Source organism: Heloderma suspectum, chromosome 2 (assembly GCF_057233095.1).
Source record: "Heloderma suspectum isolate Gila_16-S chromosome 2, 16-S_ref, whole genome shotgun sequence".
NCBI classification, from domain to species: Eukaryota; Metazoa; Chordata; class Lepidosauria; order Squamata; family Helodermatidae; genus Heloderma; species Heloderma suspectum.
In genome coordinates, this window is record NC_139459.1 from 394,895,289 (window position 1) to 394,922,886 (window position 27,598).

The window sequence follows — 27,598 nt, forward strand, 5'->3', positions numbered from 1 at the left end:
TGTACACGCATGGATTAGCCAGGTGCCATATGCACATTGCCACACGTTTTACAACTGGAATTGGCTCCCTCCTATCGGTGGTTTCCCTTTCCAGGGCTGGCTGGGGAACCTCCGCTGTTTCAAAGAGGGTCCCCCAGGTCATCCCGAAATTGGCAATCATCCCTGCTCATCATTCCAGATTTGAAGAACAAAGTTCTTCCATCGGTCCTGAGCGGTGGGGTAATGCCACCGACGGCGGGGCTTTGTGCTCCTGCCCATGAGGAACGCAGCAGGGTTCGCCTTCAAGTAGAGTGGGAGGGCTGCTGTTGTTATACTCGCTCCTCCTCCCCCCCCCCCCGAGCTTCTTGAAGGCGGACTCTCCTTTCTGCCTGAGCTGCAGAAGGGAGACCATCGCTCTAAGGTTTGTGAGCAAGACGCAGATCATGGAGATGTACATCTTTGGGCAGTGAGGCTCCGTGATAGAAAGTCTCCTCTGCATGCCAGCCGGAAGTTGCCCCACATCTGCATACAACCGGAAGCTGCCTATGTGGGAGAAGGGGGAGATGTTACAGGAGGGAGCAGTCACAGCAGAGATCTACTGCAGGAAGACATGAACATAGAATCACCGCTAACGTACAAGTGCTGTACGTTAGCGGTGATTATATGTTCACTGTAAAGTGGACTGTACAATTTTTTAAAAAAGAAAAGAAAAAGTGCTAGTTTGCTTGGACACATGCATGTATTTGCTGACCATACATAGTGGTCAGTCAACACCACTAAAGGCAGCAGATACATACATGTGTCCAAGCAAACTAGCGCCTTTTCTTTCTTTTCTTTTTTTAAAAATTTCTATCCTGCCCAATAGCCGAAGCTCTCTGGGCACTTCACAAAAATTGAACCCAAAAAGCACAGGATAAAACAATATAAAATATGAAAGCATTCAAACCACAATATAACAATACAACCAGAATAAAACCTGGCAGCAATGCATAGATGTAAAATACAGCTGTAAAATACCAAAGCTAAAAGACTAGGAAGCTAAAATGCTAAAATACTGGGAGAATAAAAAGGTATTCACCTGGCGCTGAAAGGAGTGCAACGTAGGTGCCAGGCAGGCCTCTCTAGGGAGCTCATTCCACAGCCAGGGTGCCACAGCAAAAAAGGCCCTCTTCCTGGTAGCCACCCGCCTCACTTCCTTTGTCAGAGGCTCATGGAGAAGGACCACTGAGGATGATCTTAGGGTCTGGGCAGGCACATACGGGAGGAGGCGATCCTTCGGATAACCTGGCCCCAAGCCATTAAGGGCTTTGAATGTTAAGACCAGCACTTTGAATCAGGCCCAGAAATGGACTCACAGCCAGTGCAGCTGGAAAAGTACTGGCATAATATGATCTCGTTGGCCAGTCCCCGTTAACAATCTTGCTGCCCTATTTTGCACTAGCTGAAGTTTCCAGACCGTTATCAAAGGCAGCCCCACGTATAACACATTGCAGTAATCCAGACGTGACGTTATCAGAGCATGGGTAACTGTAGCTAGGCTATCTCTGTCCAGATAAGGACACTGTTGGTGTACCAGCCTAAGCTGTTCAAAAGTGCTCTGTGCCACCGAGTTCACCTGTGCCTCAAGTGACAGTTCTGGGTCCAAGAGCACCCCCAAACTACGGGTGTGATCCTTTAGGGGGAGTGCAAACCCCTCTAGAAACAGATGGTGCTCTGTACGCCTCTACCAATGGAACTGTATTAATCATGGTGTCCAATTCATGAAAAATCTAAGCGACTTTATCTTCAAAGGGCCGTGCAAACTCGTCACAGCATTCCACAGTCTCTCTCCCTGGCCCAGAATGTAACTGGCTGCGAACCACTCGGAAAAGCTCCGCTGGATGACACTGAGAAGACGCAATGCTGGTGGAAAAGAATGGTCTCTTTGCCACCCTCACTGCCACAGATTAGGCTCAATAATGAGCTCTGACCTGTGTTCGGTCAGACTCCGCACGAGTTTTCCTCCCCCTGCGTTCTAGCCGTCTCCCCTCTTGCTTCCTTGCCCTTAGCTCACTGTATACCAAGGAGCTGGCCGGGCTCTGCTCAGAGGGAGAGGGCGCTTGGGCGTGATCGTGTCAACCGCCCGAGTCATCTCTGCATTCCACAGAGCAACCTGGGCTTTGACAGGAGCACCAGCCATTCCAGCAGGAAAATTCCCCAGAGCCCTCTGGAATCCATCGGAATCCATTAGCCTCCGGGGGTGGGCCATCTTAATAGGTCCCCCACCCTTGCAGAGGGGGAAGGCTGCCGGGAGTCTAAACCTCATCAGGAAGTGATCTGACCATGACAAGGGGACAGATGTTGATTCCCCCACTTTCAGATCACCCAGTCGAGAAAACCAGATCGAGCGTGTGTCCTTTTACATGTGTTGGGCCGATTACATGTTGGGACAGCCCCATGGTTGTCACGGCAGCCATGAAGTCCTGAACCGCCGCAGATACAGGGAGCTCGGCATGGAAGTTGAAATTCCCCAGAACCATCATCCTAGGGATCCTCAACACCAAGTCTGAGACCACCTCCATCAGCTCAGGCAGGGAGTCTGGTGGGCAGTGGGGTGGGCGGTACACCAGCAGAATCCCTAATCTGTCCCCAACACAAGGTGCAGTCACTCAAGATCTGCACTCGAATGAACAGGAAGCCTACAGAGGGAGATCAAATACTTACAGACCACGGCAAACCCCTCCCTCCCACACCCTCGAGTTAATGTTGGTGCTGCACTGAGTACCCAGGAGGGCACAGCTGGGAGAGTGACCCCTCCCAGTTCCCCCACCCAGGTCTCAGTAAAACATACCAGGTCGGCCTCCTCATCCACAATCAAATCATGGATGAGGGAGATTTTATTTTGGGCTGACCTGGCATTCAGCAGCAGCACCACTAGACCCGAGGGCAAGCTGGGAAGGCCACCAGGAACCATCTGGTTGGGGCAAGAACCAGAAGAGGGGATAGCCATAAGGTATCTAGCTCCTCTTCTCCCCAGCTGGCCTGTTGACCCCCCAAGGCCATACTTCCCCCTACCTGCAGCCACAGTTATGGGGGCACCCCCACCCTCTGAGTTACTCAATGTATTTCCCAGGCACATGCCAAAAATGTTAAAATATAAAACAATATAAGAGAGAGAGCAACAGCTAAGAAGGAGCAAATGAGGATCTGCATTGGCCCCTTTCTTCTTGCTTGAAGCTGCCGCCCTCTGCTGCCATTAGCTGGTTGCAGGTATCTCTGGAGAGGCGGTGGTCTTGCATGTGCTCGTCTGAGCATCTCCAAGTGCAGCGCTAAGCTTTAAACTGTTCTACCGTTGATAGCAGAGTACTTAGCAGATAACACTGACAACACATCACCTCCCAACCCCAAGAGCCCATAGAAACCATCCCATCCCAGGGAGCAGAGCAGAACAGGGCGGCAGAGAAGGAATCACTACAGGGATTCTTTGTCCTCAGTGGTGACAATGCGCAATTGTGCCTTCACTGCTTTCCCCATGCGTTAATGCGCAATTGTGCTTTATATCCCCCTTTAAACCAAAAAAAGGGGACTTGGAAGGCAGAGGAGACACTGGGCAAAGCGGGGTAGGGGTGAAAGGAGCAGAGCAGCAGGGGACCGATGGAGGGGGAATCGGCTAGAGGAGTTCTTTGTTCTCAGTGGCGACTATGCACAATTGCACCTTTACTGCTTTCCCCCATTCGTTAATGCGCGACTGTGCTTTAAATCCCCCTTTAAATAAAAAAGCGGGGGCTTGGAAGGCGGAGGAGACACTGGGCAGAGCTAGGTAAAAGGAGCAGCGCAGAAGGGGGTGGATGGAGGGGGGAATCAGCAAGAGGAGGAGGCAGGAACATGGACGAGCTAAGCAGACCCCATCCACACTCACCCCAGACTCCACCCAGCCATCAGGAAAATAATTCAATTTGAGCTGCGTGTAAACAGCACAGAGCACCAGACAACACCAATGATAAGCCGGGAGTTTGAGCACTGTGCGGGTTGGAGAAGGAGCAGATCCGATAGGGGAAACACCACAACAAAATTGCCAGTGAGGTTAAGCTGATACCATGGAAACAGGGCCCAAGTTTTTCTGGAAAAATTTGAAATTTTGGAAAAATTGAAAAATAAGCGATACTTATTTTTTTTAGTGCTCTATACAGATCTAAAGTCACTTTGTTGCTTTAAGAGAGCCTTCCCCAACTTGGTGCCCTCCAAATATTTTGGATTCCAGCTCCCATCAGCCTGAGGCTGCATGGCTCAGGAATGCTGGTCACTGTAGTCCAAAACATTCAAAGGGCACCAGTTTGGGAAGGGTGTCTTTAGAAACATAAAGCAGCCTTTATTTTCCTAAAGTTATTTTATGTATAACTTAATTTGCTCATAAAATTATCACTGTATTTTAAAACTTTTAAAAGTAAACTCAGTAAATTTGTAATTATTCTTGGAATAGATTAGAACTACATGAAATGACTGAGGTGTCTCTCACCTGTAGGGTGTCTCCACGGTCAATTTGCTGAGAGCTGGTTCTGTTTTGAGGTCGTTCAGGGCACATAACATCGTCGCCATCCCACAGCCACCCTGGAGCTTTTTGTGGAAAAAAACAGATTTCCTGAGACTGCTTTAAGTCCAACTTTTCCTCTCTAGTTTGGGTTGGCTGTGCTCCAGTTGGGGTGTGTTCCAACCCTCCACATTTGCTTCGGTATGATTGCCCTGCCCACAGGGGTGTGTCTCTCACCTGGCCCCAGTCAAGGGGTGTTTCTCCCTATGTTTTCCCTCCCTCTTTCCCAATGTTTTGCCATTTTGCAGCTGGCTCTGCACCAATTAACTTAAAAAAAAAAAAAACCTGCCATTTAAAGCACAAAATCGAGATAGTGCATTAGTGGTCTATCAGGAACATGAAGCAACTACTCTCACTGCAGCCTGAACCGTCATTATTGCCTGTGCCGGTTTATCAAAGGTAACTACTCCGGAGCCTTTAAAGTTGTTTTTCCTTGAACTGCCTGGCTACCTTCCATCTTTGGTTTGTTTGTTTGTTTGTTTTTATTGATTGATTGATTGCATTTATACCCCGCCTTTTTTCCTCTTGCAAGGAACCCAAGGCGGCTTACATTATCCACCTCCTCTCCATTTTATCCTCACAACAACAACCCTGTGAGGTGGGTTGGGCTGAGAGTCTGTGACTGGCCCAAAGTCACCCAGTGAGCTTCCATGGCCGAGTGGGGACTAGAACCTGGATCTCCCAGCTCCTAGTCCAACACTCTTGCCACTACACATTGGGTTTGATTTACTATTGCGGTTACACACAATGGTGAGACTGTGAAAGCAAGCTGTTCACTATTTCCATATATCGTTAATGTACTAAATCGCTTTGTTGGGATGTCGCATTTGCGCTGTATTGCGAACCCGAATTTAGCTCTTTGCTTTCAGGTACCAGCGGTCCATGGGGGTGGCAAGTTCTTTTATGTGAGCATTGGGACCTCCACAGTCACTATGCTGGGGATGTTAAGCTGTGCTTTGCACTTTCCAAATTGTTCTCCGAAGTACTAAACGTGGGAGCTAGCAGGAGCAGGGGAACTTCGGCACCAGAGGATGTTTCCTGAATTCTTAACGCCTGCCCAAGACTTCTGTGCAGTAGACTTTTCATAAGTCTAACATCACCACTCCTTTCTCTCCCCAGGGCTTGTGGAACTACTCCTGACCCAGGTTTCATGGGTTCAGCAAAGTCTGCTTGCAAGGGGTGTGGGGTGTCATGGAAGTATGAGGAAGTAATGGATCTCCTTGACATATGGGGGGAGCAGAAGATCCAGGAATAGCTTTGCTCCAGCCACAAGAACATAAATTCCTACATGCAGATTTCTCACCAAATGACACTCGGGGGCACAGCCACAGCGCAGTGGAGTGCAGGACAAAGACCAAAGGGCTGCGGATGGAACATAGGAAGGTGGTGACGCAAAACTCCCACTCCGGGATTGATGCCACAACCTGCCCCTTCTACAAGGAGCTCCACAGCATCCTTCGGGGGGAAGCAACAATCCAGCCCAAGCGTGTCTGCAGGAGCATCACCATTCGCCGAACGCCTGCTGCTCTACCAGCACTTCTGCCTGTCCAGGAAGGATCGAAGGAGCTCTTCACCCACGGCCTCCAGACTGTGAATGTGGGGGAATTCATGGCGCCACCGGAGGAAAACATGGGTGAGTCCTCCGATCGACCATTTCTCCTCCCACCCACCACCCACCACACCGCCCTCTGAAAGCCCACCGCAGCGCACTTCTGTCTTTGCTCACGTGCAGAAATAGCAGACTCTGCGGACGGGGAGACCCGGCCCAATCAGCCACAAGGTGAGTGGACGCCCACAGCCTGTGCTTGCGCACTCTGACGCCCAGGGAGGCACAGGTGCCCCTTCGGCAGTGCCGCACGCCCACCGCTACTGCAACCGCCTTTGTGTCGCACAGCCGCTACATCGTCCTCTGCAGCCACAGACGTGGGTGAGACCTCAGAACATCCTGCCTCCCAGAATGCTGATGGGTCCAGCCCAAGCGGGTGAGCAGAGCATCACCATTCGCCGAACACCCGCTGCTCCACCAGCACTTCTGCCTGTCCAGGAAGGATTGGAGGAGCTTTCACCCATGGCCTCCAGACTATTAACATGGTAGAATGCATGGCACCACTGGAGGGAAATATAGGTGAGTCCTCCTACCAACCATTTCTCCGGCCCCCACCACCCCACTCCCCTCTGATGCAGCCTTCCACAGTTCATTTCTTTCTTTGCTTAGTTGCAGAAATATCAGACTCTGCAGAGGGGGAGACGCAGCCTGACCAGCCACAAGGTGAGTGGATGCCCACGGCCTGTGCTTGTGCAACTTTATTCTTCAGGGTCCCTGAGGGGACTCACAGCAAAGGCCTTGTACAGAGACAATTAACATATATCGTTTTAATTTCTTAAAACCAATAACAATGCACATGTAATAATTTTACAGGCATAACGATACACTTATCAGCAAAAACAATGAAACAGAGCACAGCCCTCCCAAAGCTCTGTCTTTTGTTCAACTTGAGTCCACAACAAAAATATAAATAAAACTTCTCTCTGCAGCTTGATTTTTCTGCTGGCCAAAGAAGGAAAACAGCCTTTACTCCATTCACTCCAGTTCTGCAGCAATCTTCTCAAAATAAACCAAGATCCAGCAACACAGGAACAACTTGTTAAACGGCCCTTTATATAATATAAAAGAGAATAAACAAACAAGGAACTCATCGTGTTTGTAATAAAAAAACATAACTCTTAAAAATAAAAAGAATTCAAAAGGAAACCTCCCTACTAACCTGTCTCAAGGGGTTCAGGGTCTCACAGAGAGGAGAAAGCAAGCTTCTTCCACACTGTGTTTTGGTAACTGCCTAAAATGGCGGCCGCTCCCTATCTCGCTCCTTTACTGAGCAAGGGCAGGAATATTCCCACGCAGAATTCTTAACGAAAAATACACCAATGGGTTACACTTGCACCCCCTACAGCACAGGAAGGCACTGCTTTTCCAGAGGACAAGCACACCACACACCCTAACGGTAACCGCCTTTCTATCATGCAGCAGGTACGTCCTCTCCTGCCGCCACAAATGTGGGTGAGACCGCAGACGATCCGGGCCCAGGGACTACTGAAGCTTCCAGGTACACCCCAGAAAACGTCCCATATCATCTTCCGATTCTGATTCCAGCTTCCCCTTTCCTTCTCGTCACTAACATTATTGTTATTATGAATACATGATCCTCTGCTTGTTTCTCCGAACTCCACTGGGAGATGTGGGCTGCAACAGTTCGCTGCTGACAGGGGAGGATGTAAGCCAGTGGAGCTCACCCCTGAGCAGGGCTGCCTCGAATTGCTGGGCTGCCCTTGTCTTCCTCCTGCCGACCCCCAAGTAATATTACATGCACACACGCCGCATAAGAACAACCACCTTAACGGTGTCGCTGAGCAACAGGATTCCGATTTTCCCACTGTTTCAAGGCACAATCCTATGCATGCTTAGAGAGGAAAGAGTTGGTGCGCTGCTCAGAGCTTTGGGCACAGCAGCCTGCCCTGAAACAGGGAGGTGCTTTCATCCCCCACCCATCAACCCCAGCCTCCCCGTCTCCCTGGGCTGGTGCCTCACCCCCAGGGAAGCCCCTTGTCCATCCATCAACCCCAGCCTCCCCGTCTCCCTGGGAAGTCCAGGGACCCCCAGGGAAGTCCCCATGCCAAGTACATTCCATAGAATCACAGAACCCTAGAATAGTAGGGTTGGAAGGGGCCTATAAGACCATGGAGTCCAACCCCCTGCTCAGTGCAGGAATCCAAGTCAAAGTCAAAGCATCCCTGACAGATGACATTTCCCGGACCCACACCCACAAAGAGGACTTGGCCTGTGCTACACGCACCAAACACAAGGAGTAGCATTATTCAACCTCCCCGTTTTCGAAGGGCTTCTCCTTCCCATTACTACGGCTAATGCTACTCTTATTCTTATTATGAGTTTTTCTGTTACTAGCAGTCCCCCCTTCGGGTCTGGCTGAAGTCGTGTCCCCACCCGCCTACCTGTTCTTCCAAACACAAGTTGTTGCATTACTCAGGCTCCCGATTTCTGAAGGGATCTTCCCTCACAATTTTATGGGTAGTGTTATTCTTAGGCTCATTCTTCTAATGAGTATTATTATTACTATTTCTATAATTACGAGTCCCCCGTGTGGGCCTGTCAGAACCAGTGTCCCCACACCTCCAGGTTTTTAAAGACGGGGGTAAAATCCCATTTTTTCCAAGTATAGGGGCTTGCCAGGAAAAGTCTAAGATGTGCCCTCCAGTTGAATTTGCCTCTGAAGAAAAGGTCAGTGTCCTGAGCTCTTCGCTGTGGCTTCATTAAGTGCAGCAGACTAGGACAAAGATAAAAACAAATAAAACAAAGAGTCACATGGCACCTTAAACATTTGCTAACTAATTGCAAGCTGAACATGGCACGGTGGCAATGAAGAGTGTGGAAGGCATGGTGGCTGGATCCTAAAGATGTATGGTGAGTTTCCCGTTCTCCCGGGATCTCTCTCCCAAACAAATCAAATCCTGGTCTTGTGACACGTTCCATGGGGTTTTCTTGGCAAGAATCCTGGAGTGGGTTGCCATTTCCTTCTCCAGTGGACCACATCTTGTCAGAACTCTCCGCCATGACCTGTCCGTCTTGGGTGGCCCTGCACGGCATAGCTTATGGCTTCACTGAGCTACGCAAGCCCCTTCGCCACAACAAGGCAGTGATTCATAAAGGGGATATGTAAAGTAGCATATGCAAATTTTGTACAGTGCCTCCAGGGTGGGGGAGCCCACCATCTGCCTGGGTCATTGGTCCCCTTGTCGTATTGCTCTAACAGGCAGGAAGTTCTTCCTGATGTTCAGCCGGAATCTGGCTTCTGTCAATCTGTCACTTGAGCCCATTCTTCCGTGTCCTGCAGAAGTCCTACAACTCCCAGCATTCTTCAGGGATAAGGCTTGAACCCAGCATCTTTGGAGTCCATCCTGGTCACTTTGACCATGATTTCCCAGGCCAGCTCCCCAGAATCCTCCTGGCATCTTTGGGAATCTTTCCTTTGAATGCTATTAATCCATTGCGCTTGTTTCCATTTTGGCATTCTTCGTCCTTTATCATTAACATTTGCACTTCGAGGGGAGGCATCCGATACTACTTCAAGGGAGGCGGGACAGCATCTTCTCCAAAGTCTCCCCAGCAAGTCCCAGGAAGCAAAATCAGCTGCGTCCTACACATCTGGGTCCCCGCCTGCATTCGCCAGCCCCTTCCAGCTTCCCCAAGGAAGGGGAGGGGGGAGGAGAGGAAGCCCCTCCCCGGTTCCCAGCCTTTTGTGTCTCCAGGAGGGTCGGCGGGGGTCTCTCCCTGCCCGCCCCCCAAGACGTCCCAGCGTGAGAAAGAGAAGGGGGCGGCGGCAGCAGAGAGGGGAGACCTCCGCGCAGGAGCCCCGCTGCAGCCCCCCTCCCCGGAGGACCCAGGAGAGAGCCGCGTGTCTGCAGGAGGCGGTCGGAGGGAGGACCAGGCATGTGACCTGCGCTTCGGGGAGAGGATCCTCCGCCGGTCCCCTCCCTCCTCGTGGGGGCGATCCGCAGCCTCCCCCCCCCCCCGCGCCTGCAAGGCAGCTGGTGAGTGGCCAGGGTGGTCCGGCCTGGGCTGGAATCTGGGGCTGAAGTCCAAGGACCCACAGTACCGGGGGCGGGGGGCAAATGGGTGCTGATAAGTGCCAAGTGCATGGGGGGGCCAGGATGATGGGAGTGGGGGCGGGAGCCCAGGGGGAGGCAAGCCCAGCCCGGGGGGAAGAGAGGCAGCAAAGAGCAGGGGGCAGCCAGGATGATGGGAGTGGGGGCGGGAGCCCAGGGGGAGGCAAGCCCAGCCCGGGGGGAAGAGAGGCAGCAAAGAGCAGGGGGCAGCCAGGATGATGGGAGTGGGGGCGGGAGCCCAGGGGGAGGCAAGCCCAGCCCGGGGGGAAGAGAGGCAGCAAAGAGCAGGGGGCAGCCAGGATGATGGGAGTGGGGGCGGGAGCCCAGGGGGAGGCAAGCCCAGCCCTGGGGGAAGAGAGGCAGCAAAGAGCAGGGGGCAGCCAGGATGATGGGAGTGGGGGCGGGAGCCCAGGGGGAGGCAAGCCCAGCCCGGGGGGAAGAGAGGCAGCAAAGAGCAGGGGGCAGCCAGGATGATGGGAGTGGGGGCGGGAGCCCAGGGGGAGGCAAGCCCAGCCCGGGGGGAAGAGAGGCAGCAAAGAGCAGGGGGCAGCCAGGATGATGGGAGTGGGGGCGGGAGCCCAGGGGGAGGCAAGCCCAGCCCTGGGGGAAGAGAGGCAGCAAAGAGCAGGGGGCAGCCAGGATGATGGGAGTGGGGGCGGGAGCCCAGGGGGAGGCAAGCCCAGCCCGGGGGGAAGAGCGGCAGCGAAGAGCAGGGGGCAGCCAGGATGATGGGAGTGGGGGCGGGAGCCCAGGGGGAGGCAAGCCCAGCCCGGGGGAAGAGAGGCAGCAAAGAGCAGGGGGCAGCCAGGATGATGGGAGTGGGGGCGGGAGCCCAGGGGGAGGCAAGCCCAGCCCGGGGGAAGAGAGGCAGCAAAGAGCAGGGGGCAGCCAGGATGATGGGAGTGGGGGCGGGAGCCCAGGGGGAGGCAAGCCCAGCCCGGGGGGAAGAGCGGCAGCGAAGAGCAGGGGGCAGCCAGGATGATGGGAGTGGGGGCGGGAGCCCAGGGGGAGGCAAGCCCAGCCCGGGGGAAGAGAGGCAGCAAAGAGCAGGGGGCAGCCAGGATGATGGGAGTGGGGGCGGGAGCCCAGGGGGAGGCAAGCCCAGCCCGGGGGGAAGAGAGGCAGCGAAGAGCAGGGGGCAGCCAGGATGATGGGAGTGGGGGCGGGAGCCCAGGGGGAGGCAAGCCCAGCCCGGGGGAAGAGAGGCAGCAAAGAGCAGGGGGCAGCCAGGATGATGGGAGTGGGGGCGGGAGCCCAGGGGGAGGCAAGCCCAGCCCGGGGGAAGAGCGGCAGCGAAGAGCAGGGGGCAGCCAGGATGATGGGAGTGGGGGCGGGAGCCCAGGGGGAGGCAAGCCCAGCCCGGGGGAAGAGAGGCAGCAAAGAGCAGGGGGCAGCCAGGATGATGGGAGTGGGGGCGGGAGCCCAGGGGGAGGCAAGCCCAGCCCGGGGGGAAGAGCGGCAGCAAAGAGCAGGGGGCAGCCAGGATGATGGGAGTGGGGGCGGGAGCCCAGGGGGAGGCAAGCCCAGCCCGGGGGAAGAGAGGCAGCAAAGAGCAGGGGGCAGCCAGGATGATGGGAGTGGGGGCGGGAGCCCAGGGGGAGGCAAGCCCAGCCCGGGGGGAAGAGCGGCAGCGAAGAGCAGGGGGCAGCCAGGATGATGGGAGTGGGGGCGGGAGCCCAGGGGGAGGCAAGCCCAGCCCGGGGGAAGAGAGGCAGCAAAGAGCAGGGGGCAGCCAGGATGATGGGAGTGGGGGCGGGAGCCCAGGGGGAGGCAAGCCCAGCCCGGGGGAAGAGAGGCAGCGAAGAGCAGGGGGCAGCCAGGATGATGGGAGTGGGGGCGGGAGCCCAGGGGGAGGCAAGCCCAGCCCGGGGGAAGAGAGGCAGCGAAGAGCAGGGGGCAGCCAGGATGATGGGAGTGGGGGCGGGAGCCCAGGGGGAGGCAAGCCCAGCCCGGGGGAAGAGAGGCAGCAAAGAGCAGGGGGCAGCCAGGATGATGGGAGTGGGGGCGGGAGCCCAGGGGGAGGCAAGCCCAGCCCGGGGGAAGAGAGGCAGCAAAGAGCAGGGGGCAGCCAGGATGATGGGAGTGGGGGCGGGAGCCCAGGGGGAGGCAAGCCCAGCCCGGGGGAAGAGAGGCAGCGAAGAGCAGGGGGCAGCCAGGATGATGGGAGTGGGGGCGGGAGCCCAGGGGGAGGCAAGCCCAGCCCGGGGGAAGAGAGGCAGCAAAGAGCAGGGGGCAGCCAGGATGATGGGAGTGGGGGCGGGAGCCCAGGGGGAGGCAAGCCCAGCCCGGGGGAAGAGAGGCAGCGAAGAGCAGGGGGCAGCCAGGATGATGGGAGTGGGGGCGGGAGCCCAGGGGGAGGCAAGCCCAGCCCGGGGGAAGAGAGGCAGCGAAGAGCAGGGGGCAGCCAGGATGATGGGAGTGGGGGCGGGAGCCCAGGGGGAGGCAAGCCCAGCCCGGGGGAAGAGAGGCAGCGAAGAGCAGGGGGCAGCCAGGATGATGGGAGTGGGGGCGGGAGCCCAGGGGGAGGCAAGCCCAGCCCGGGGGAAGAGAGGCAGCGAAGAGCAGGGGGCAGCCAGGATGATGGGAGTGGGGGCGGGAGCCCAGGGGGAGGCAAGCCCAGCCCGGGGGAAGAGAGGCAGCGAAGAGCAGGGGGCAGCCAGGATGATGGGAGTGGGGGCGGGAGCCCAGGGGGAGGCAAGCCCAGCCCGGGGGAAGAGAGGCAGCGAAGAGCAGGGGGCAGCCAGGATGATGGGAGTGGGGGCGGGAGCCCAGGGGGAGGCAAGCCCAGCCCGGGTGGAAGAGAGGCAGCAAAGAGCAGGGGGCAGCCAGGATGATGGGAGTGGGGGCGGGAGCCCAGGGGGAGGCAAGCCCAGCCCGGGGGGAAGAGCGGCAGCAAAGAGCAGGGGGCAGCCAGGATGATGGGAGTGGGGGCGGGAGCCCAGGGGGAGGCAAGCCCAGCCCGGGGGGAAGAGCGGCAGCAAAGAGCAGGGGGCAGCCAGGATGATGGGAGTGGGGGCGGGAGCCCAGGGGGAGGCAAGCCCAGCCCGGGGGAAGAGAGGCAGCGAAGAGCAGGGGGCAGCCAGGATGATGGGAGTGGGGGCGGGAGCCCAGGGGGAGGCAAGCCCAGCCCGGGGGAAGAGAGGCAGCGAAGAGCAGGGGGCAGCCAGGATGATGGGAGTGGGGGCGGGAGCCCAGGGGGAGGCAAGCCCAGCCCGGGGGAAGAGAGGCAGCAAAGAGCAGGGGGCAGCCAGGATGATGGGAGTGGGGGCGGGAGCCCAGGGGGAGGCAAGCCCAGCCCGGGGGGAAGAGCGGCAGCGAAGAGCAGGGGGCAGCCAGGATGATGGGAGTGGGGGCGGGAGCCCAGGGGGAGGCAAGCCCAGCCCGGGGGGAAGAGCGGCAGCGAAGAGCAGGGGGCAGCCAGGATGATGGGAGTGGGGGCGGGAGCCCAGGGGGAGGCAAGCCCAGCCCGGGGGAAGAGAGGCAGCAAAGAGCAGGGGGCAGCCAGGATGATGGGAGTGGGGGCGGGAGCCCAGGGGGAGGCAAGCCCAGCCCGGGGGGAAGAGCGGCAGCGAAGAGCAGGGGGCAGCCAGGATGATGGGAGTGGGGGCGGGAGCCCAGGGGGAGGCAAGCCCAGCCCGGGGGAAGAGAGGCAGCAAAGAGCAGGGGGCAGCCAGGATGATGGGAGTGGGGGCGGGAGCCCAGGGGGAGGCAAGCCCAGCCCGGGGGGAAGAGAGGCAGCGAAGAGCAGGGGGCAGCCAGGATGATGGGAGTGGGGGCGGGAGCCCAGGGGGAGGCAAGCCCAGCCCGGGGGGAAGAGAGGCAGCAAAGAGCAGGGGGCAGCCAGGATGATGGGAGTGGGGGCGGGAGCCCAGGGGGAGGCAAGCCCAGCCCGGGGGAAGAGAGGCAGCGAAGAGCAGGGGGCAGCCAGGATGATGGGAGTGGGGGCGGGAGCCCAGGGGGAGGCAAGCCCAGCCCGGGGGAAGAGAGGCAGCAAAGAGCAGGGGGCAGCCAGGATGATGGGAGTGGGGGCGGGAGCCCAGGGGGAGGCAAGCCCAGCCCGGGGGAAGAGAGGCAGCGAAGAGCAGGGGGCAGCCAGGATGATGGGAGTGGGGGCGGGAGCCCAGGGGGAGGCAAGCCCAGCCCGGGGGAAGAGAGGCAGCGAAGAGCAGGGGGCAGCCAGGATGATGGGAGTGGGGGCGGGAGCCCAGGGGGAGGCAAGCCCAGCCCGGGGGAAGAGAGGCAGCGAAGAGCAGGGGGCAGCCAGGATGATGGGAGTGGGGGCGGGAGCCCAGGGGGAGGCAAGCCCAGCCCGGGGGAAGAGAGGCAGCGAAGAGCAGGGGGCAGCCAGGATGATGGGAGTGGGGGCGGGAGCCCAGGGGGAGGCAAGCCCAGCCCGGGGGAAGAGAGGCAGCAAAGAGCAGGGGGCAGCCAGGATGATGGGAGTGGGGGCGGGAGCCCAGGGGGAGGCAAGCCCAGCCCGGGGGGAAGAGCGGCAGCGAAGAGCAGGGGGCAGCCAGGATGATGGGAGTGGGGGCGGGAGCCCAGGGGGAGGCAAGCCCAGCCCGGGGGAAGAGAGGCAGCAAAGAGCAGGGGGCAGCCAGGATGATGGGAGTGGGGGCGGGAGCCCAGGGGGAGGCAAGCCCAGCCCGGGGGAAGAGAGGCAGCGAAGAGCAGGGGGCAGCCAGGATGATGGGAGTGGGGGCGGGAGCCCAGGGGGAGGCAAGCCCAGCCCGGGGGAAGAGAGGCAGCAAAGAGCAGGGGGCAGCCAGGATGATGGGAGTGGGGGCGGGAGCCCAGGGGGAGGCAAGCCCAGCCCGGGGGGAAGAGCGGCAGCGAAGAGCAGGGGGCAGCCAGGATGATGGGAGTGGGGGCGGGAGCCCAGGGGGAGGCAAGCCCAGCCCGGGGGAAGAGAGGCAGCAAAGAGCAGGGGGCAGCCAGGATGATGGGAGTGGGGGCGGGAGCCCAGGGGGAGGCAAGCCCAGCCCGGGGGAAGAGAGGCAGCGAAGAGCAGGGGGCAGCCAGGATGATGGGAGTGGGGGCGGGAGCCCAGGGGGAGGCAAGCCCAGCCCGGGGGAAGAGAGGCAGCGAAGAGCAGGGGGCAGCCAGGATGATGGGAGTGGGGGCGGGAGCCCAGGGGGAGGCAAGCCCAGCCCGGGGGAAGAGAGGCAGCAAAGAGCAGGGGGCAGCCAGGATGATGGGAGTGGGGGCGGGAGCCCAGGGGGAGGCAAGCCCAGCCCGGGGGAAGAGAGGCAGCAAAGAGCAGGGGGCAGCCAGGATGATGGGAGTGGGGGCGGGAGCCCAGGGGGAGGCAAGCCCAGCCCGGGGGAAGAGAGGCAGCGAAGAGCAGGGGGCAGCCAGGATGATGGGAGTGGGGGCGGGAGCCCAGGGGGAGGCAAGCCCAGCCCGGGGGAAGAGAGGCAGCGAAGAGCAGGGGGCAGCCAGGATGATGGGAGTGGGGGCGGGAGCCCAGGGGGAGGCAAGCCCAGCCCGGGGGAAGAGAGGCAGCGAAGAGCAGGGGGCAGCCAGGATGATGGGAGTGGGGGCGGGAGCCCAGGGGGAGGCAAGCCCAGCCCGGGGGAAGAGAGGCAGCGAAGAGCAGGGGGCAGCCAGGATGATGGGAGTGGGGGCGGGAGCCCAGGGGGAGGCAAGCCCAGCCCGGGGGAAGAGAGGCAGCGAAGAGCAGGGGGCAGCCAGGATGATGGGAGTGGGGGCGGGAGCCCAGGGGGAGGCAAGCCCAGCCCGGGGGAAGAGAGGCAGCAAAGAGCAGGGGGCAGCCAGGATGATGGGAGTGGGGGCGGGAGCCCAGGGGGAGGCAAGCCCAGCCCGGGGGAAGAGAGGCAGCAAAGAGCAGGGGGCAGCCAGGATGATGGGAGTGGGGGCGGGAGCCCAGGGGGAGGCAAGCCCAGCCCGGGGGAAGAGAGGCAGCGAAGAGCAGGGGGCAGCCAGGATGATGGGAGTGGGGGCGGGAGCCCAGGGGGAGGCAAGCCCAGCCTGGGGGAAGAGAGGCAGCGAAGAGCAGGGGGCAGCCAGGATGATGGGAGTGGGGGCGGGAGCCCAGGGGGAGGCAAGCCCAGCCCGGGGGAAGAGAGGCAGCGAAGAGCAGGGGGCAGCCAGGATGATGGGAGTGGGGGCGGGAGCCCAGGGGGAGGCAAGCCCAGCCCGGGGGAAGAGAGGCAGCGAAGAGCAGGGGGCAGCCAGGATGATGGGAGTGGGGGCGGGAGCCCAGGGGGAGGCAAGCCCAGCCCTGGGGGAAGAGAGGCAGCGAAGAGCAGGGGGCAGCCAGGATGATGGGAGTGGGGGCGGGAGCCCAGGGGGAGGCAAGCCCAGCCCTGGGGGAAGAGAGGCAGCGAAGAGCAGGGGGCAGCCAGGATGATGGGAGTGGGGGCGGGAGCCCAGGGGGAGGCAAGCCCAGCCCGGGGGAAGAGAGGCAGCGAAGAGCAGGGGGCAGCCAGGATGATGGGAGTGGGGGCGGGAGCCCAGGGGGAGGCAAGCCCAGCCCGGGGGAAGAGAGGCAGCGAAGAGCAGGGGGCAGCCAGGATGATGGGAGTGGGGGCGGGAGCCCAGGGGGAGGCAAGCCCAGCCCGGGGGAAGAGAGGCAGCGAAGAGCAGGGGGCAGCCAGGATGATGGGAGTGGGGGCGGGAGCCCAGGGGGAGGCAAGCCCAGCCCGGGGGAAGAGAGGCAGCGAAGAGCAGGGGGCAGCCAGGATGATGGGAGTGGGGGCGGGAGCCCAGGGGGAGGCAAGCCCAGCCCGGGGGAAGAGAGGCAGCGAAGAGCAGGGGGCAGCCAGGATGATGGGAGTGGGGGCGGGAGCCCAGGGGGAGGCAAGCCCAGCCCGGGGGAAGAGAGGCAGCGAAGAGCAGGGGGCAGCCAGGATGATGGGAGTGGGGGCGGGAGCCCAGGGGGAGGCAAGCCCAGCCCTGGGGGAAGAGAGGCAGCGAAGAGCAGGGGGCAGCCAGGATGATGGGAGTGGGGGCGGGAGCCCAGGGGGAGGCAAGCCCAGCCCTGGGGGAAGAGAGGCAGCGAAGAGCAGGGGGCAGCCAGGATGATGGGAGTGGGGGCGGGAGCCCAGGGGGAGGCAAGCCCAGCCCGGGGGGAAGAGAGGCAGCGAAGAGCAGGGGGCAGCCAGGATGATGGGAGTGGGGGCGGGAGCCCAGGGGGAGGCAAGCCCAGCCCGGGGGAAGAGAGGCAGCGAAGAGCAGGGGGCAGCCAGGATGATGGGAGTGGGGCGGGAGCCCAGGGGGAGGCAAGCCCAGCCCGGGGGGAAGAGCGGCAGCGAAGAGCAGGGGGCAGCCAGGATGATGGGAGTGGGGGCGGGAGCCCAGGGGGAGGCAAGCCCAGCCCGGGGGAAGAGAGGCAGCGAAGAGCAGGGGGCAGCCAGGATGATGGGAGTGGGGGCGGGAGCCCAGGGGGAGGCAAGCCCAGCCCGGGGGGAAGAGCGGCAGCGAAGAGCAGGGGGCAGCCAGGATGATGGGAGTGGGGGCGGGAGCCCAGGGGGAGGCAAGCCCAGCCCGGGGGAAGAGAGGCAGCAAAGAGCAGGGGGCAGCCAGGATGATGGGAGTGGGGGCGGGAGCCCAGGGGGAGGCAAGCCCAGCCCGGGGGAAGAGAGGCAGCGAAGAGCAGGGGGCAGCCAGGATGATGGGAGTGGGGGCGGGAGCCCAGGGGGAGGCAAGCCCAGCCCGGGGGAAGAGCGGCAGCGAAGAGCAGGGGGCAGGGTTTGCAGAGGAGGGAGCGCCGCCGCCCATCATTCAGCTTTTCCCTTCTCTCTTCAGGCAGAAAGCCTCAACTGCCCCTTCCCGGGAGAGAAGAAAAGGCTGTTGATCCCACGCCCTGGGCACATGGAGCCACTGAAACCGGTTTTTAGCTAGTTCACATTTGGAGGATTTAAAAAGGAGAAGGAACCTGCTAGCAGGGCTTCCGGGGGTGTGTGAAGCAGAGCGGTGGGCAGGGGGACATCATGGGGGCTGGCTCGATGAACTGAACCAGAGGAAGGTTTGGGGCTGAGCATCTTAGGAGGAGGAACCCCCTGATCCCCTCCCCTTATCTCTAGTGACCCTCTGAGTCCTGCCTTTCACCCGCCTACCTTAGCCAAAATGATCTTTTCCCTTTGGGGTCATAATACACGCACAGAGACTGGCTCGTAGCCTTGGTCATATTTGATCTGCCCTCATCAGATTCAGGCCCTCCTTGCCTCAGAAAGAAATCGGCAGCAAAGCAAGGAGGTCCTTCTGGCAGGGGAGATGGAGAAGAGAGTGAAGATGGAGGAAATAGAGCTGGCTGGCCCTGAGGGAGGGAAAGGCCCCTGTATCATCCAGGAAGGGAGCAGTGCGGAGCTCTGGGAAAGAGGAGCCCAGGAGAACCTGGCTGGGAGCGGCAACAGCTCAGACGCAGAGCGCCGGCGCTTCAGGGGGTTCTGCTGCCGGGAGGCCGAGGGGCCCCGAGAGGCCTGCAGCCGACTCCACCACCTTTGCCGCCAGTGGCTGAAGCCAGAACGGCGCACGAAAGCTCAGGTGCTGGACCTGGTGGTCCTGGAGCAGTTCCTGGCCGTCCTGCCCCCGGAGATGGAGAGCTGGGTCAGGGAGTGTGGAGCGGAGACCAGTTCCCAAGCGGTGGCCCTGGCAGAAGGGTTCCTCCTCAGCCAGGCAGAGGAGAAGGTGCAGGCGCAGGTGAGAGGATCTCATCCTGATCGCGCCAAAGGAGTGTGGTCTTAAAAATCTTTACAGTATCCCAACATTTTCAGGCTGTCAATCAAAGTAGTGATGTCCCAATCTCGCCCCCCACCTCCGACCACCCCACAGGCTCTGAATGTGTATAGCAGGCCCCCGTTAGGGGATCACAAGGCACCCGAAAGAGACTGTGCTGTTCCAGAGAAGGAGGGGATCCTTCTTCGACCAGCGGCACAGTCGTCCCAGCCGAACAGGGTTAGTGGTTGTAGGTACCGCACTTCTGTGCTTGCAATGGACGCAGGTGAGTGTCAGGGAACCAGTGTGGTGTAGTGGCAAGAGTGTTGGACTGGGAGCTGGGAGATCCGGGTTCTAGTCCCCACTCGGCCATGGAAGCTCACTGGGTGACTTTGGGCCAGTCACAGACTCTCAGCCCAACCTACCTCACAGGGTTGTTGTTGTGAGGATAAAATGGAGAGGAGGAGGATAATGTAAGCCGCCTTGGGTTCCTTGCAAGAGGAAAAAAGGCGGGATATAAATGCAATAATAAATAAAAAAATAAATAAAAACATCTGGGAGCTTCTTTCTCTCCTCCTAGTGTGTTTTAAGAGGGAGTTTTGGATAAACATTTTTAGTGTTCTTCTAATGCTTGGGATCCATTTTTGACTCATATTCTTATGTGCTCACCTGCCAAAGGCACCACACGTCTGCGCTTACTGCAGCTAAGTGTCAGGGAACGTCTGGGGGCTTCTTTCTCTCCTCCCAGTTGGTTTTAGGAGTTAGTTTTGGATGCAGTTTTCTAGTGGTCTTCTCATGCTAGGGATACCATTTTGGCCAAAGGCACAGCTGCAGGGCTTTGGAAGTTGAATAACTCTACAAAGAGACCGGAAGGCAAATAGATTGCAAATACTGCTCTTGTTCTTTGCCTGTCCCCATTATTTCCTTCCCTAATCCCTTTCCAGGTGAAGGGAAAATTAGCCAAAGCAGTCATGGATTTCCATGAGGAGAAGAACGCTCCGTCAGACACCACGCACAAGCCGCTGAGCAGGTGGACCTGGCAGGAGGGTGACAGAGGTCTCAGCTTCCCAGGTGAGGATTGTCAGGTCATATTTCGGCAAGGGAGACTTTGCTGTCTAATATATTCAGAAAAGGAGTTGTGCCTCAATACATTCCGACTGTATAGAAATAAAAACCAGTACTTTAAATTAAGGAGCCGCGGTGGCTTAGTGGTTAAGACGCTGAACTGCAGACTGGAAGGTCGGCAGGTCAGCAGTTCGAGACCCGAGTGCTGCGTGACGGAGTGAGCTCCCGTCTTCAGTCCCAGCTTCTGCCAACCTAGCAGTTCGAAAGCAAGAAATTGCAAGTAGATAAATAGGTACCGCCTCGGCAGGAAAGGTAACAGCGTTCCGTGCACCTCGGTGTTCAGTCATGCTGGCCACATGACCACGGAAGCATCTTCGGACAGCGCTGGCTCTTCGGCTTAGAAACGGGGATGAGCACCGCACCCTAGAGTCGGACACGACTGGGGACACCTTTACCTTTACTTTAAATTATGCCAAAACACAATGTGAAAAAATGCAGAAAGCTTATAAAATATCTTCGCAACTTTTTTGTCTTCTTTCCAGGAAATGGAATGACATGTAGAAAGACTGAAATGACACTGGGGGCTCCTTCCAGGACTCCTTCACTTTGTGGTGGAGTGGAAATGGCTCCTTCGCAGCCAGATCAGGTAGGGGAAGCCAGGGTGCCTCTGTCCCTGCACATCTCTGGGCCTGGATGAATCTCCCGCTTTCCCTTTGCTTCTATCCAAGAGGGCTGCTAGGAAGGCTTTGAATGTCACTCATGAAGCTCTAGATCCTGCGGGAGAAGCTCCAACCACTTCACCTTTATTGTCTTCATGGATAGCTACATTATGTGTAAGGCGAACATGATTTCTTCTTCTTCCAGGGTCCGGTGACCTTTGAGGAGGTGGCTGTGCATTTCACGGAGGAGGAGCGGGCTCTGCTGGATCCAGGCCAGAGGGCTCTGCACAGGGACGTCACGGAGGAGATTTATGGGAACCTGGCTTCTCTGGGTAAGGAATGGGGCCCTCTGGGTAGGGGTTCCTCTTTGCCTTGTTGATAGATCCTGGAAGGGGAAGTTGAGGCTCTTTTTTGTCTGTATCAGAGCATAGCGAGAATGTTATTGAGGATAACAGAGGCATCCTTCTTTGGACCTTTTTATGGCTGGTATTGAAAGAAAGGCTTCAGACACTTATTTTATGCAAGTGCCAGAAGTAATTTTGTTATTTCTGCCCTCTTTAAAAGGCCTTCCACTTCCCAGAGCTAACCCCATCTCCTGGCATGAAGAGAACGAGGAAGATCCATTTGGGGGGGCCTCCGAGGAAAGAGAGATATCAGCAGGTGAGTGCCTAGGTCAAGTGTGACCCTTTGTTAGTTCTATCAGGCTCTGCATTCTCCTGGCAGATATGTCTTCTGGCTAAATGTCACCTACTTGGCCCTTGAGACATCTGTCATGTGGGACCCTGTGACATGGAAAAGGGGTTGTTTGTGTCTTAAGTATGTGGGGAAAACATCTTTAGAATAGTAGGTCTTAAAGACAATACCAACAGATTTCCCAGTATTATCTACTCCGATTGGGACTGATCATCCAAGGTCTCAGGTGGAGGTCTTCCCAACTCTGATGTTTGGAAGCCTTCATATGGAGATGCCAGGGATTGAACCTGTTATCTCAGATATGCAAAGTATTTGCCTCTCCTTGGTCAGGTGCCCTGCACCAGGTGTTGGGAACTCAAGAGAGTCCAGGGTTTCTTGGTGTACCATCCACCCTCCTACCCAACGGTCTCCCTGGCCAAACTGCCCGAATATCATATGTATTTACTTTTGATATTATAAAACAATAAACACTTAAAGAAATAAGGAACAAGAATGTTACAAATTGTAAAACAGTAAAATAACTACATAATTTAGAAGCCATAATTAAAAACCTTGGGGAAGGAAACGGCAACCCACCCCAGTATTCTTGCCATGAAAACTAAATGGATCAGTACAACCAGAAATATGTTGGTATACCATCGGAAGATGGGACTCCCAGGTCGGAAGATGGTCAAAATGCTCCGGGGGAGGAACAGAGGATAAGTTCAACTAGCCCCAGATGTGATGACGCAGCTAGCTCCAAGCCGAAAGGATGGCTAGCAGCTGATGGTGCTGGTGGTGAACGATGAATCCGATGTTCTAAAGATCAACACACCATAGGAACCTGGAATGTAAGATCTATGAGCCAGGGCAAATTGGATGTGGTTAGGTGATGGACTCGACCTTGGGGAGCCGGGGGTGGCGACAGCCGACGGGAAGCTCTGTCGTGGGCTGGTCATGAATAGTTGGAAGTGACTGAACGAATAAACAACAAAATTAAAAACCTGCACATTCACTTCCTTTCTACAAGCCAAGGGAGTGCGGGCCAATTGCAATTCTTGAAGGAGCATGCTCCACAGTCTGGGTGCAACACAGGAGGCAGCCTTTTCAGACATGCCCATCAAACACACCTGTCTGGTTAATGGTGCCCTCAAGAAACTAATAACCGGACAGGTTCTTTACGGGACAGGCGGTGCTCTTCAAGGTGGTCTCCATGGTGGTGGATCAGTAGAGCGGAGTTGGGTGTGTGACCTGTGTGCTGTGCACTTTGAGGGGAAAATTTCTTGCCTTCACACCAATTAGGACGCCATGGTTTGGGCAAACCTGGAGACGGATGGGGCTGGGACACATTCTTGTCATGTTGTTACGGATGTTTTTCAGCTTGTGTAAGCTGAGGGTGTGATTGAGCTGCTTCGCGGGATGAGGCCTTCCGCCAGTTCTCTGGATCCAGGCCCTTCTTGAGTAATTAAAGCAGCCAGGTTGGGGTTAGGAAATCTGGAGGTGATTCACTCCACTTTGACAGAGGGCAGGGTCCCCGCTATTTTAAAGAATTCAGTGGTGCTGCCTTTGTTAACTTGCCTTTTTCAGTCAAGGCATGGGAAAGGACTGTGGCCTCTCAGTGCCAAGTAGGATTGGAGGAGGCTGAGTCTTTGGATTTGTGATGGGAAGAGCATTGGCTGCACTGGCAGATTACGTACTCCAAGAACTGCTATGGGGAATTTCATTCCAGTTGGTTCTTTGGGTCTCTCAGCAGCTTTTGATACCATCAACCAATATAGCCTTCTAAACACTATTCATCAGTTTGGTTATTGATACTTTTTAACCAGACCTGTTATAAAATGGATTTTGAGCTGCTGTCTGGCTTTTTACTATCTTTATTCCTTCTTATCTTTTTCCTTAGTCTTGTGTGGTAAGGGCTGGGATGGTTTCCACATCACCCAGGGGTGCCAGGAGCAAGCCACCTTGCTAGTGTCTGCATCTTGACTTCTTCAGATTGGTTCATCTGTGACTTGGTTGCCTGACACCCAAACCCAGAATTCTGTCTTGGCTCTCCTCCGACTAGCCACACTCAACCCATCTGTTTTGTTCATACCATGCCAGTATGTCCTCAAAGGCTGCCTATAAGCATGTTATAAATAAAGCAAAAACTCTGTATCCCACTCAAGTTGTCAGTTCTATTGCTTATCAGAGGCTATTTAATATGTTTGGAAGCATCCTTCCAACCTACTATTCTGATCATCAAAATTGCAAGCGATTGGGTTTGTTCTCTTTTTTCTACTTTCAGGTGATGAGAGGGAGAGCAACATAAATCACGTACACCTGAGAATAAAAACGGAAGCTGAAGAAAAGTGGGGGAACACATCCAGTTCATTTGAAAGGGCTGACTTCCATGAATGTCCAATACCAGAAGAACCTTCTCAAGCAAACAAAATAAATAATCATAAAGGGGTGGAACTGTGGAAATTCTCTGAGTGTGGAAGGATTTTTCCAGAGGATATACACCTTAATGAATGTCAAAGAATTCATCCATTTCAATCCGTGGAGTCTTTAGTTAACAGCAGAAACCTTAAGCTGCATGAAGGAATTCACACAGGCGAGAAGCCCTATAAATGCTTAGAGTGTGGGAAGAGCTTCAATCAGAGCGCACACCTCAAAACCCATCAAATAATCCACACAGGAGAGAAGCCCTATAAATGCTTAGAGTGTGGGAAGAGTTTCCGTCATAGGAAAACCATGTTTTGTCATCAAAGAATGCACACTGGGGAGAAGCCATACAAATGCTTAGAGTGTGGGAAAAGTTTCAATTGGAGCTCAGATCTTAAAACCCATGAAAGGATCCACACAGGGGAAACTCCATATAAATGCTCAGAGTGCGGGAAAAGTTTCAGAGAAAACAGAGCCCTTAAAACACATGAAAGAATTCACACAGGGGAGGAGCCCTATAAATGCTCTGAGTGTGGAAAGACTTTACTTAACAGCAGGAACCTTATGCTGCATGAAAGAATTCACACCGGGGAGAAGCCCTATAAATGCTTAGAGTGTGGGAAGAGTTTCCATTGGAGCTCAGACCTGAAAAACCATCAAAGAACCCATACGGGGGAGAAGCCCTATAAATGCTTAGAGTGCGGAAAGAGCTTTGCTGTCAGCACCCGGCTTAAAAGACATCAAAGTATTCACATTGGGGAGGAGCCGTATATATGCTCTGAGTGTGGGAAGACTTTACTTAACAGCAGAAATCTTAAGCTGCATGAAAGAATTCACACAGGCGAGAAGCCCTATAAATGTTCAGAGTGTGGGAAGAGTTTCAATTGGAGCTCGGAACTTAAAACCCATCAAAGGATCCACACAGGGGAGAAACCCTATGAGTGCTTAGAGTGTGGAAAGAGCTTCAGTATCAGCACGCGCCTTAAGAGACATGAAAGAATCCACACAGGAGAGACAGCCTATGTGGGCTTGCAGTGCGGAAAGAGCTTCAGCGAGGGCATAGCCCTTAAAACCCATCAAAGAATTCACATGGGGGACAAGCCCTAAAAATGGAGCACCGTCCTTCATTTTAAAAGATGCAAGCCGAGGAGAAAGCATACTCAATAAACAAACAATTTTTTTTGTTTAAGGTGTCTGCTAAAGGCTTTCCATGTTCACTCAAGGTCCAGTATGCTGGGAAATTGGAGCTGGCAAGGGCCACGCCTTTAACAGATGTGTTATTTAGGTAATATGCATATGGGATGCTATCCTATGCTGCGGTTGGCTCCAGCTTCACCACTACCTTGGAGCTGGGTGGCTGTTGGTGACGGACCCAAGCCCAGATTTGTCTGTTCACTGAGGAGGCACATGGAGTCTATGCAACTGAAGCTTTCATGCAACTGAAGCTACCATTCCATGTTATCACTGCATGACCATCCGCATAGAATGATAGAGAAATCACTAACTAAAGTGACATGGGTTAAGAACGTAAGAAGACCCCTGCTGGATCAGACCAAGGGTCCATCTAGTCCAGCATTCTGTTCACACAGTGGCCAACCAGCTGCCAACGAGGAACTCACCAGCAGGGCATGAGTGCAACAGCACCCTCCCACCTATGTTCCCCAGCAACTGGTGTACATCGGCTCCCTGCCTCTGGTACTGGAGAGAGCACATAGCCGTCAGGATTTGTAGCCATTGATAGCCTTTTCCTCCAGGAATTTGTCCAGCCCTCTTTTAAAGCCATCCAAATTGGTGGCCATGACTACATCCTGTGGTAACGATTTCAGTTAAGGAGTGGTAAAGAAGGATGGGTGGTTAGGTATAACATTTTCTGGTTATGATGCAGAGGTACCTAAAAGATCCAGGAAACAGGCACATGGGACCAGAAATTGTACAAAATTTGCATATGCTACTTTACATATGCAAATATATGTGCAAAATTAGAAATATTTACTATAATTTCAATGTTATGGAAGCCAAGCTAATTATTTCATTTATTTCATTTCTAGACTGCCCAATAGCCAAAGTTCTCTGGGCAGTTCACAAAAATTAAAACCACAGTGTGCAACATAAAACAATATAAAATACAGAAGCTTAAAACCACAATATAACAGTAGAACCGGAATAAAACCTAGCAGCAATGCAGAGATTTAAAATACCAGAGCTAAAAGATTAAGAAGCTAAAATACTAGGAGAATAAAAAGGTCTTCACCTGGCGCTGGAAGGAGAACAATGTAGATGCCAGGTGAACCTCTCTAGGGAGCTCATTCCAGGGCTGGGGGGCCACAGCAGAAAAGGCCCTCCTCCTGGTAGCCACCAGCCTCACTTCCTTTGGCAGGGGCTAATTAACATCTTGCTTGTTTGCTTTCAGTTCAAAACTGTGCCATGTCACAAAGTTACAGCAAGCCAGATTCCAGCTGAACAGCAGAAAAACCTCCTGACTGTTAGAGCAATACAACAATGGAACCAATTACCTAGGGAGGTGGTAGGCTCTCTCCCACACTGGAGGCATTCAAGACAAGGCTGGACAGCTACCTATCAGGGAGGTTTTGACTTCGATTCCTGTACTGAGCAGGGGATTGGACTCGATGGTCTTATAGGCCCCTTCCAACCCTACCATTCTGTGATTCTATGTCCTTGATGAGGACTTACCTTCCATGCAGCCACTTTTCCTTGGTCTTTCAGGCCCAAAACCAGATGCGGAGTACCAGGGACCAGCAAAGAGCTGTGTGGCACCTTAAACATTTTTCAGATTAATTGCAAACTAAACATCATAATGCTCGAGAGGGGGAGGTTCTGAGCACACCTCAGATAGAAGTTTTTATTGTGGCATGGTGCCTCCACTTTTTCAATGGGTGCTGATGGTAAAATCCCCCTTTTTCCCAAGTATAGGGACTTACAGGTAAATGTGTAAGATGTGCCCTCCAACAGAATATCCCTCTGAAGACAAAAAGTCAGTGTCCTGTTCTCCACACGGCAGGTTCATTGAGTGTATGGCACTTTCAACATTTGCTGATTAACACTTGCCACGTGCTCTTAGGTTGCAAACTTACGCAATTCCTAGGGAGTAACCCCCATTAAATATCATGAGATTTACTTCTCACTTGCCTCCCCCGTCCGTTTATTGCCATGAAGCACAAGACCACCAGGGACCCAAGGACTGGAGGATGTTGCTTTGCTCCTCCTGGCCCTCAGACCAAGTGAGGAGGCAGAGAGCCATCAACAAAGGCAATGTCTCATTTTATTTCAAACACTTGGAAAAAATGGGGACTATAGGGGTTTTTTGTACAGTTCTTGATGAGGGACCCTTTCCTGTTTCCACTACAACTGAAAGACAGGATGGATCTGAATTTACTCCATTTTAATTAATTAATTTATTTATTTGTTACATTTTTATTGGCCTTGTAGGCCCCTTCCTACAATGGGCCGCGGTGGCTTAGTGGTTAAGATGCTGAACTGCAGACTGGAAGGTTGGCAGGACAGCAGTTCGAGACCCAAGTGCCGCGTGACGGAGTGAGCTCCCGTCTTCAGTCCCAGCTCCTGCCAACCTAGCAGTTCGAAAGCAAGAAATTGCAAGTAGATAAATAGGCGCTGCTTCGGTGGGAAAGGTAACAGCGTTCCGTGCACCTTGGTGTTCAGTCATGCCGGCCACATGACCACGGAAGCGTCTTCGGACAGTGCTGGCTCTTCAGCTTAGAAACGGGGATGAGCACCACACCCTAGAGTCGGACACGACTGGTTGGGGACATCTTTACCTTTTTTAGGCCCCTTCCAACCCTACTATTCTATGATTCTATTCTGCACAATCTCCAAAGCTCTTTGGGCGGTTCACCAT

At 55.7% G+C, this 27,598-nt stretch overlaps 1 protein-coding gene across 2 annotated transcripts; it reads left to right on the top strand.

The window, feature by feature from the left end:
- Window positions 1–9,859: 9,859 nt before the first annotated feature.
- Window positions 9,860–27,598, top strand: LOC146356504 (uncharacterized). Of its 2 annotated transcripts, none has more exons than XM_084841164.1 (7): window positions 9,860–10,150; window positions 18,398–18,889; window positions 19,849–19,975; window positions 20,512–20,615; window positions 20,834–20,960; window positions 21,193–21,288; window positions 23,585–27,598. In XM_084841164.1, the coding sequence occupies exons 2-7, from the start codon at window positions 18,464–18,466 to the stop codon at window positions 24,829–24,831; spliced, it is 2,127 nt and encodes a 708-aa protein (XP_084697290.1). In that variant the 5' UTR covers window positions 9,860–10,150; window positions 18,398–18,463; the 3' UTR covers window positions 24,832–27,598. The 2 variants fall into 2 exon arrangements, with proteins under 2 accessions (XP_084697290.1, XP_084697289.1); XM_084841163.1 differs by having other exon boundaries at window positions 9,867–10,150; window positions 17,996–18,889.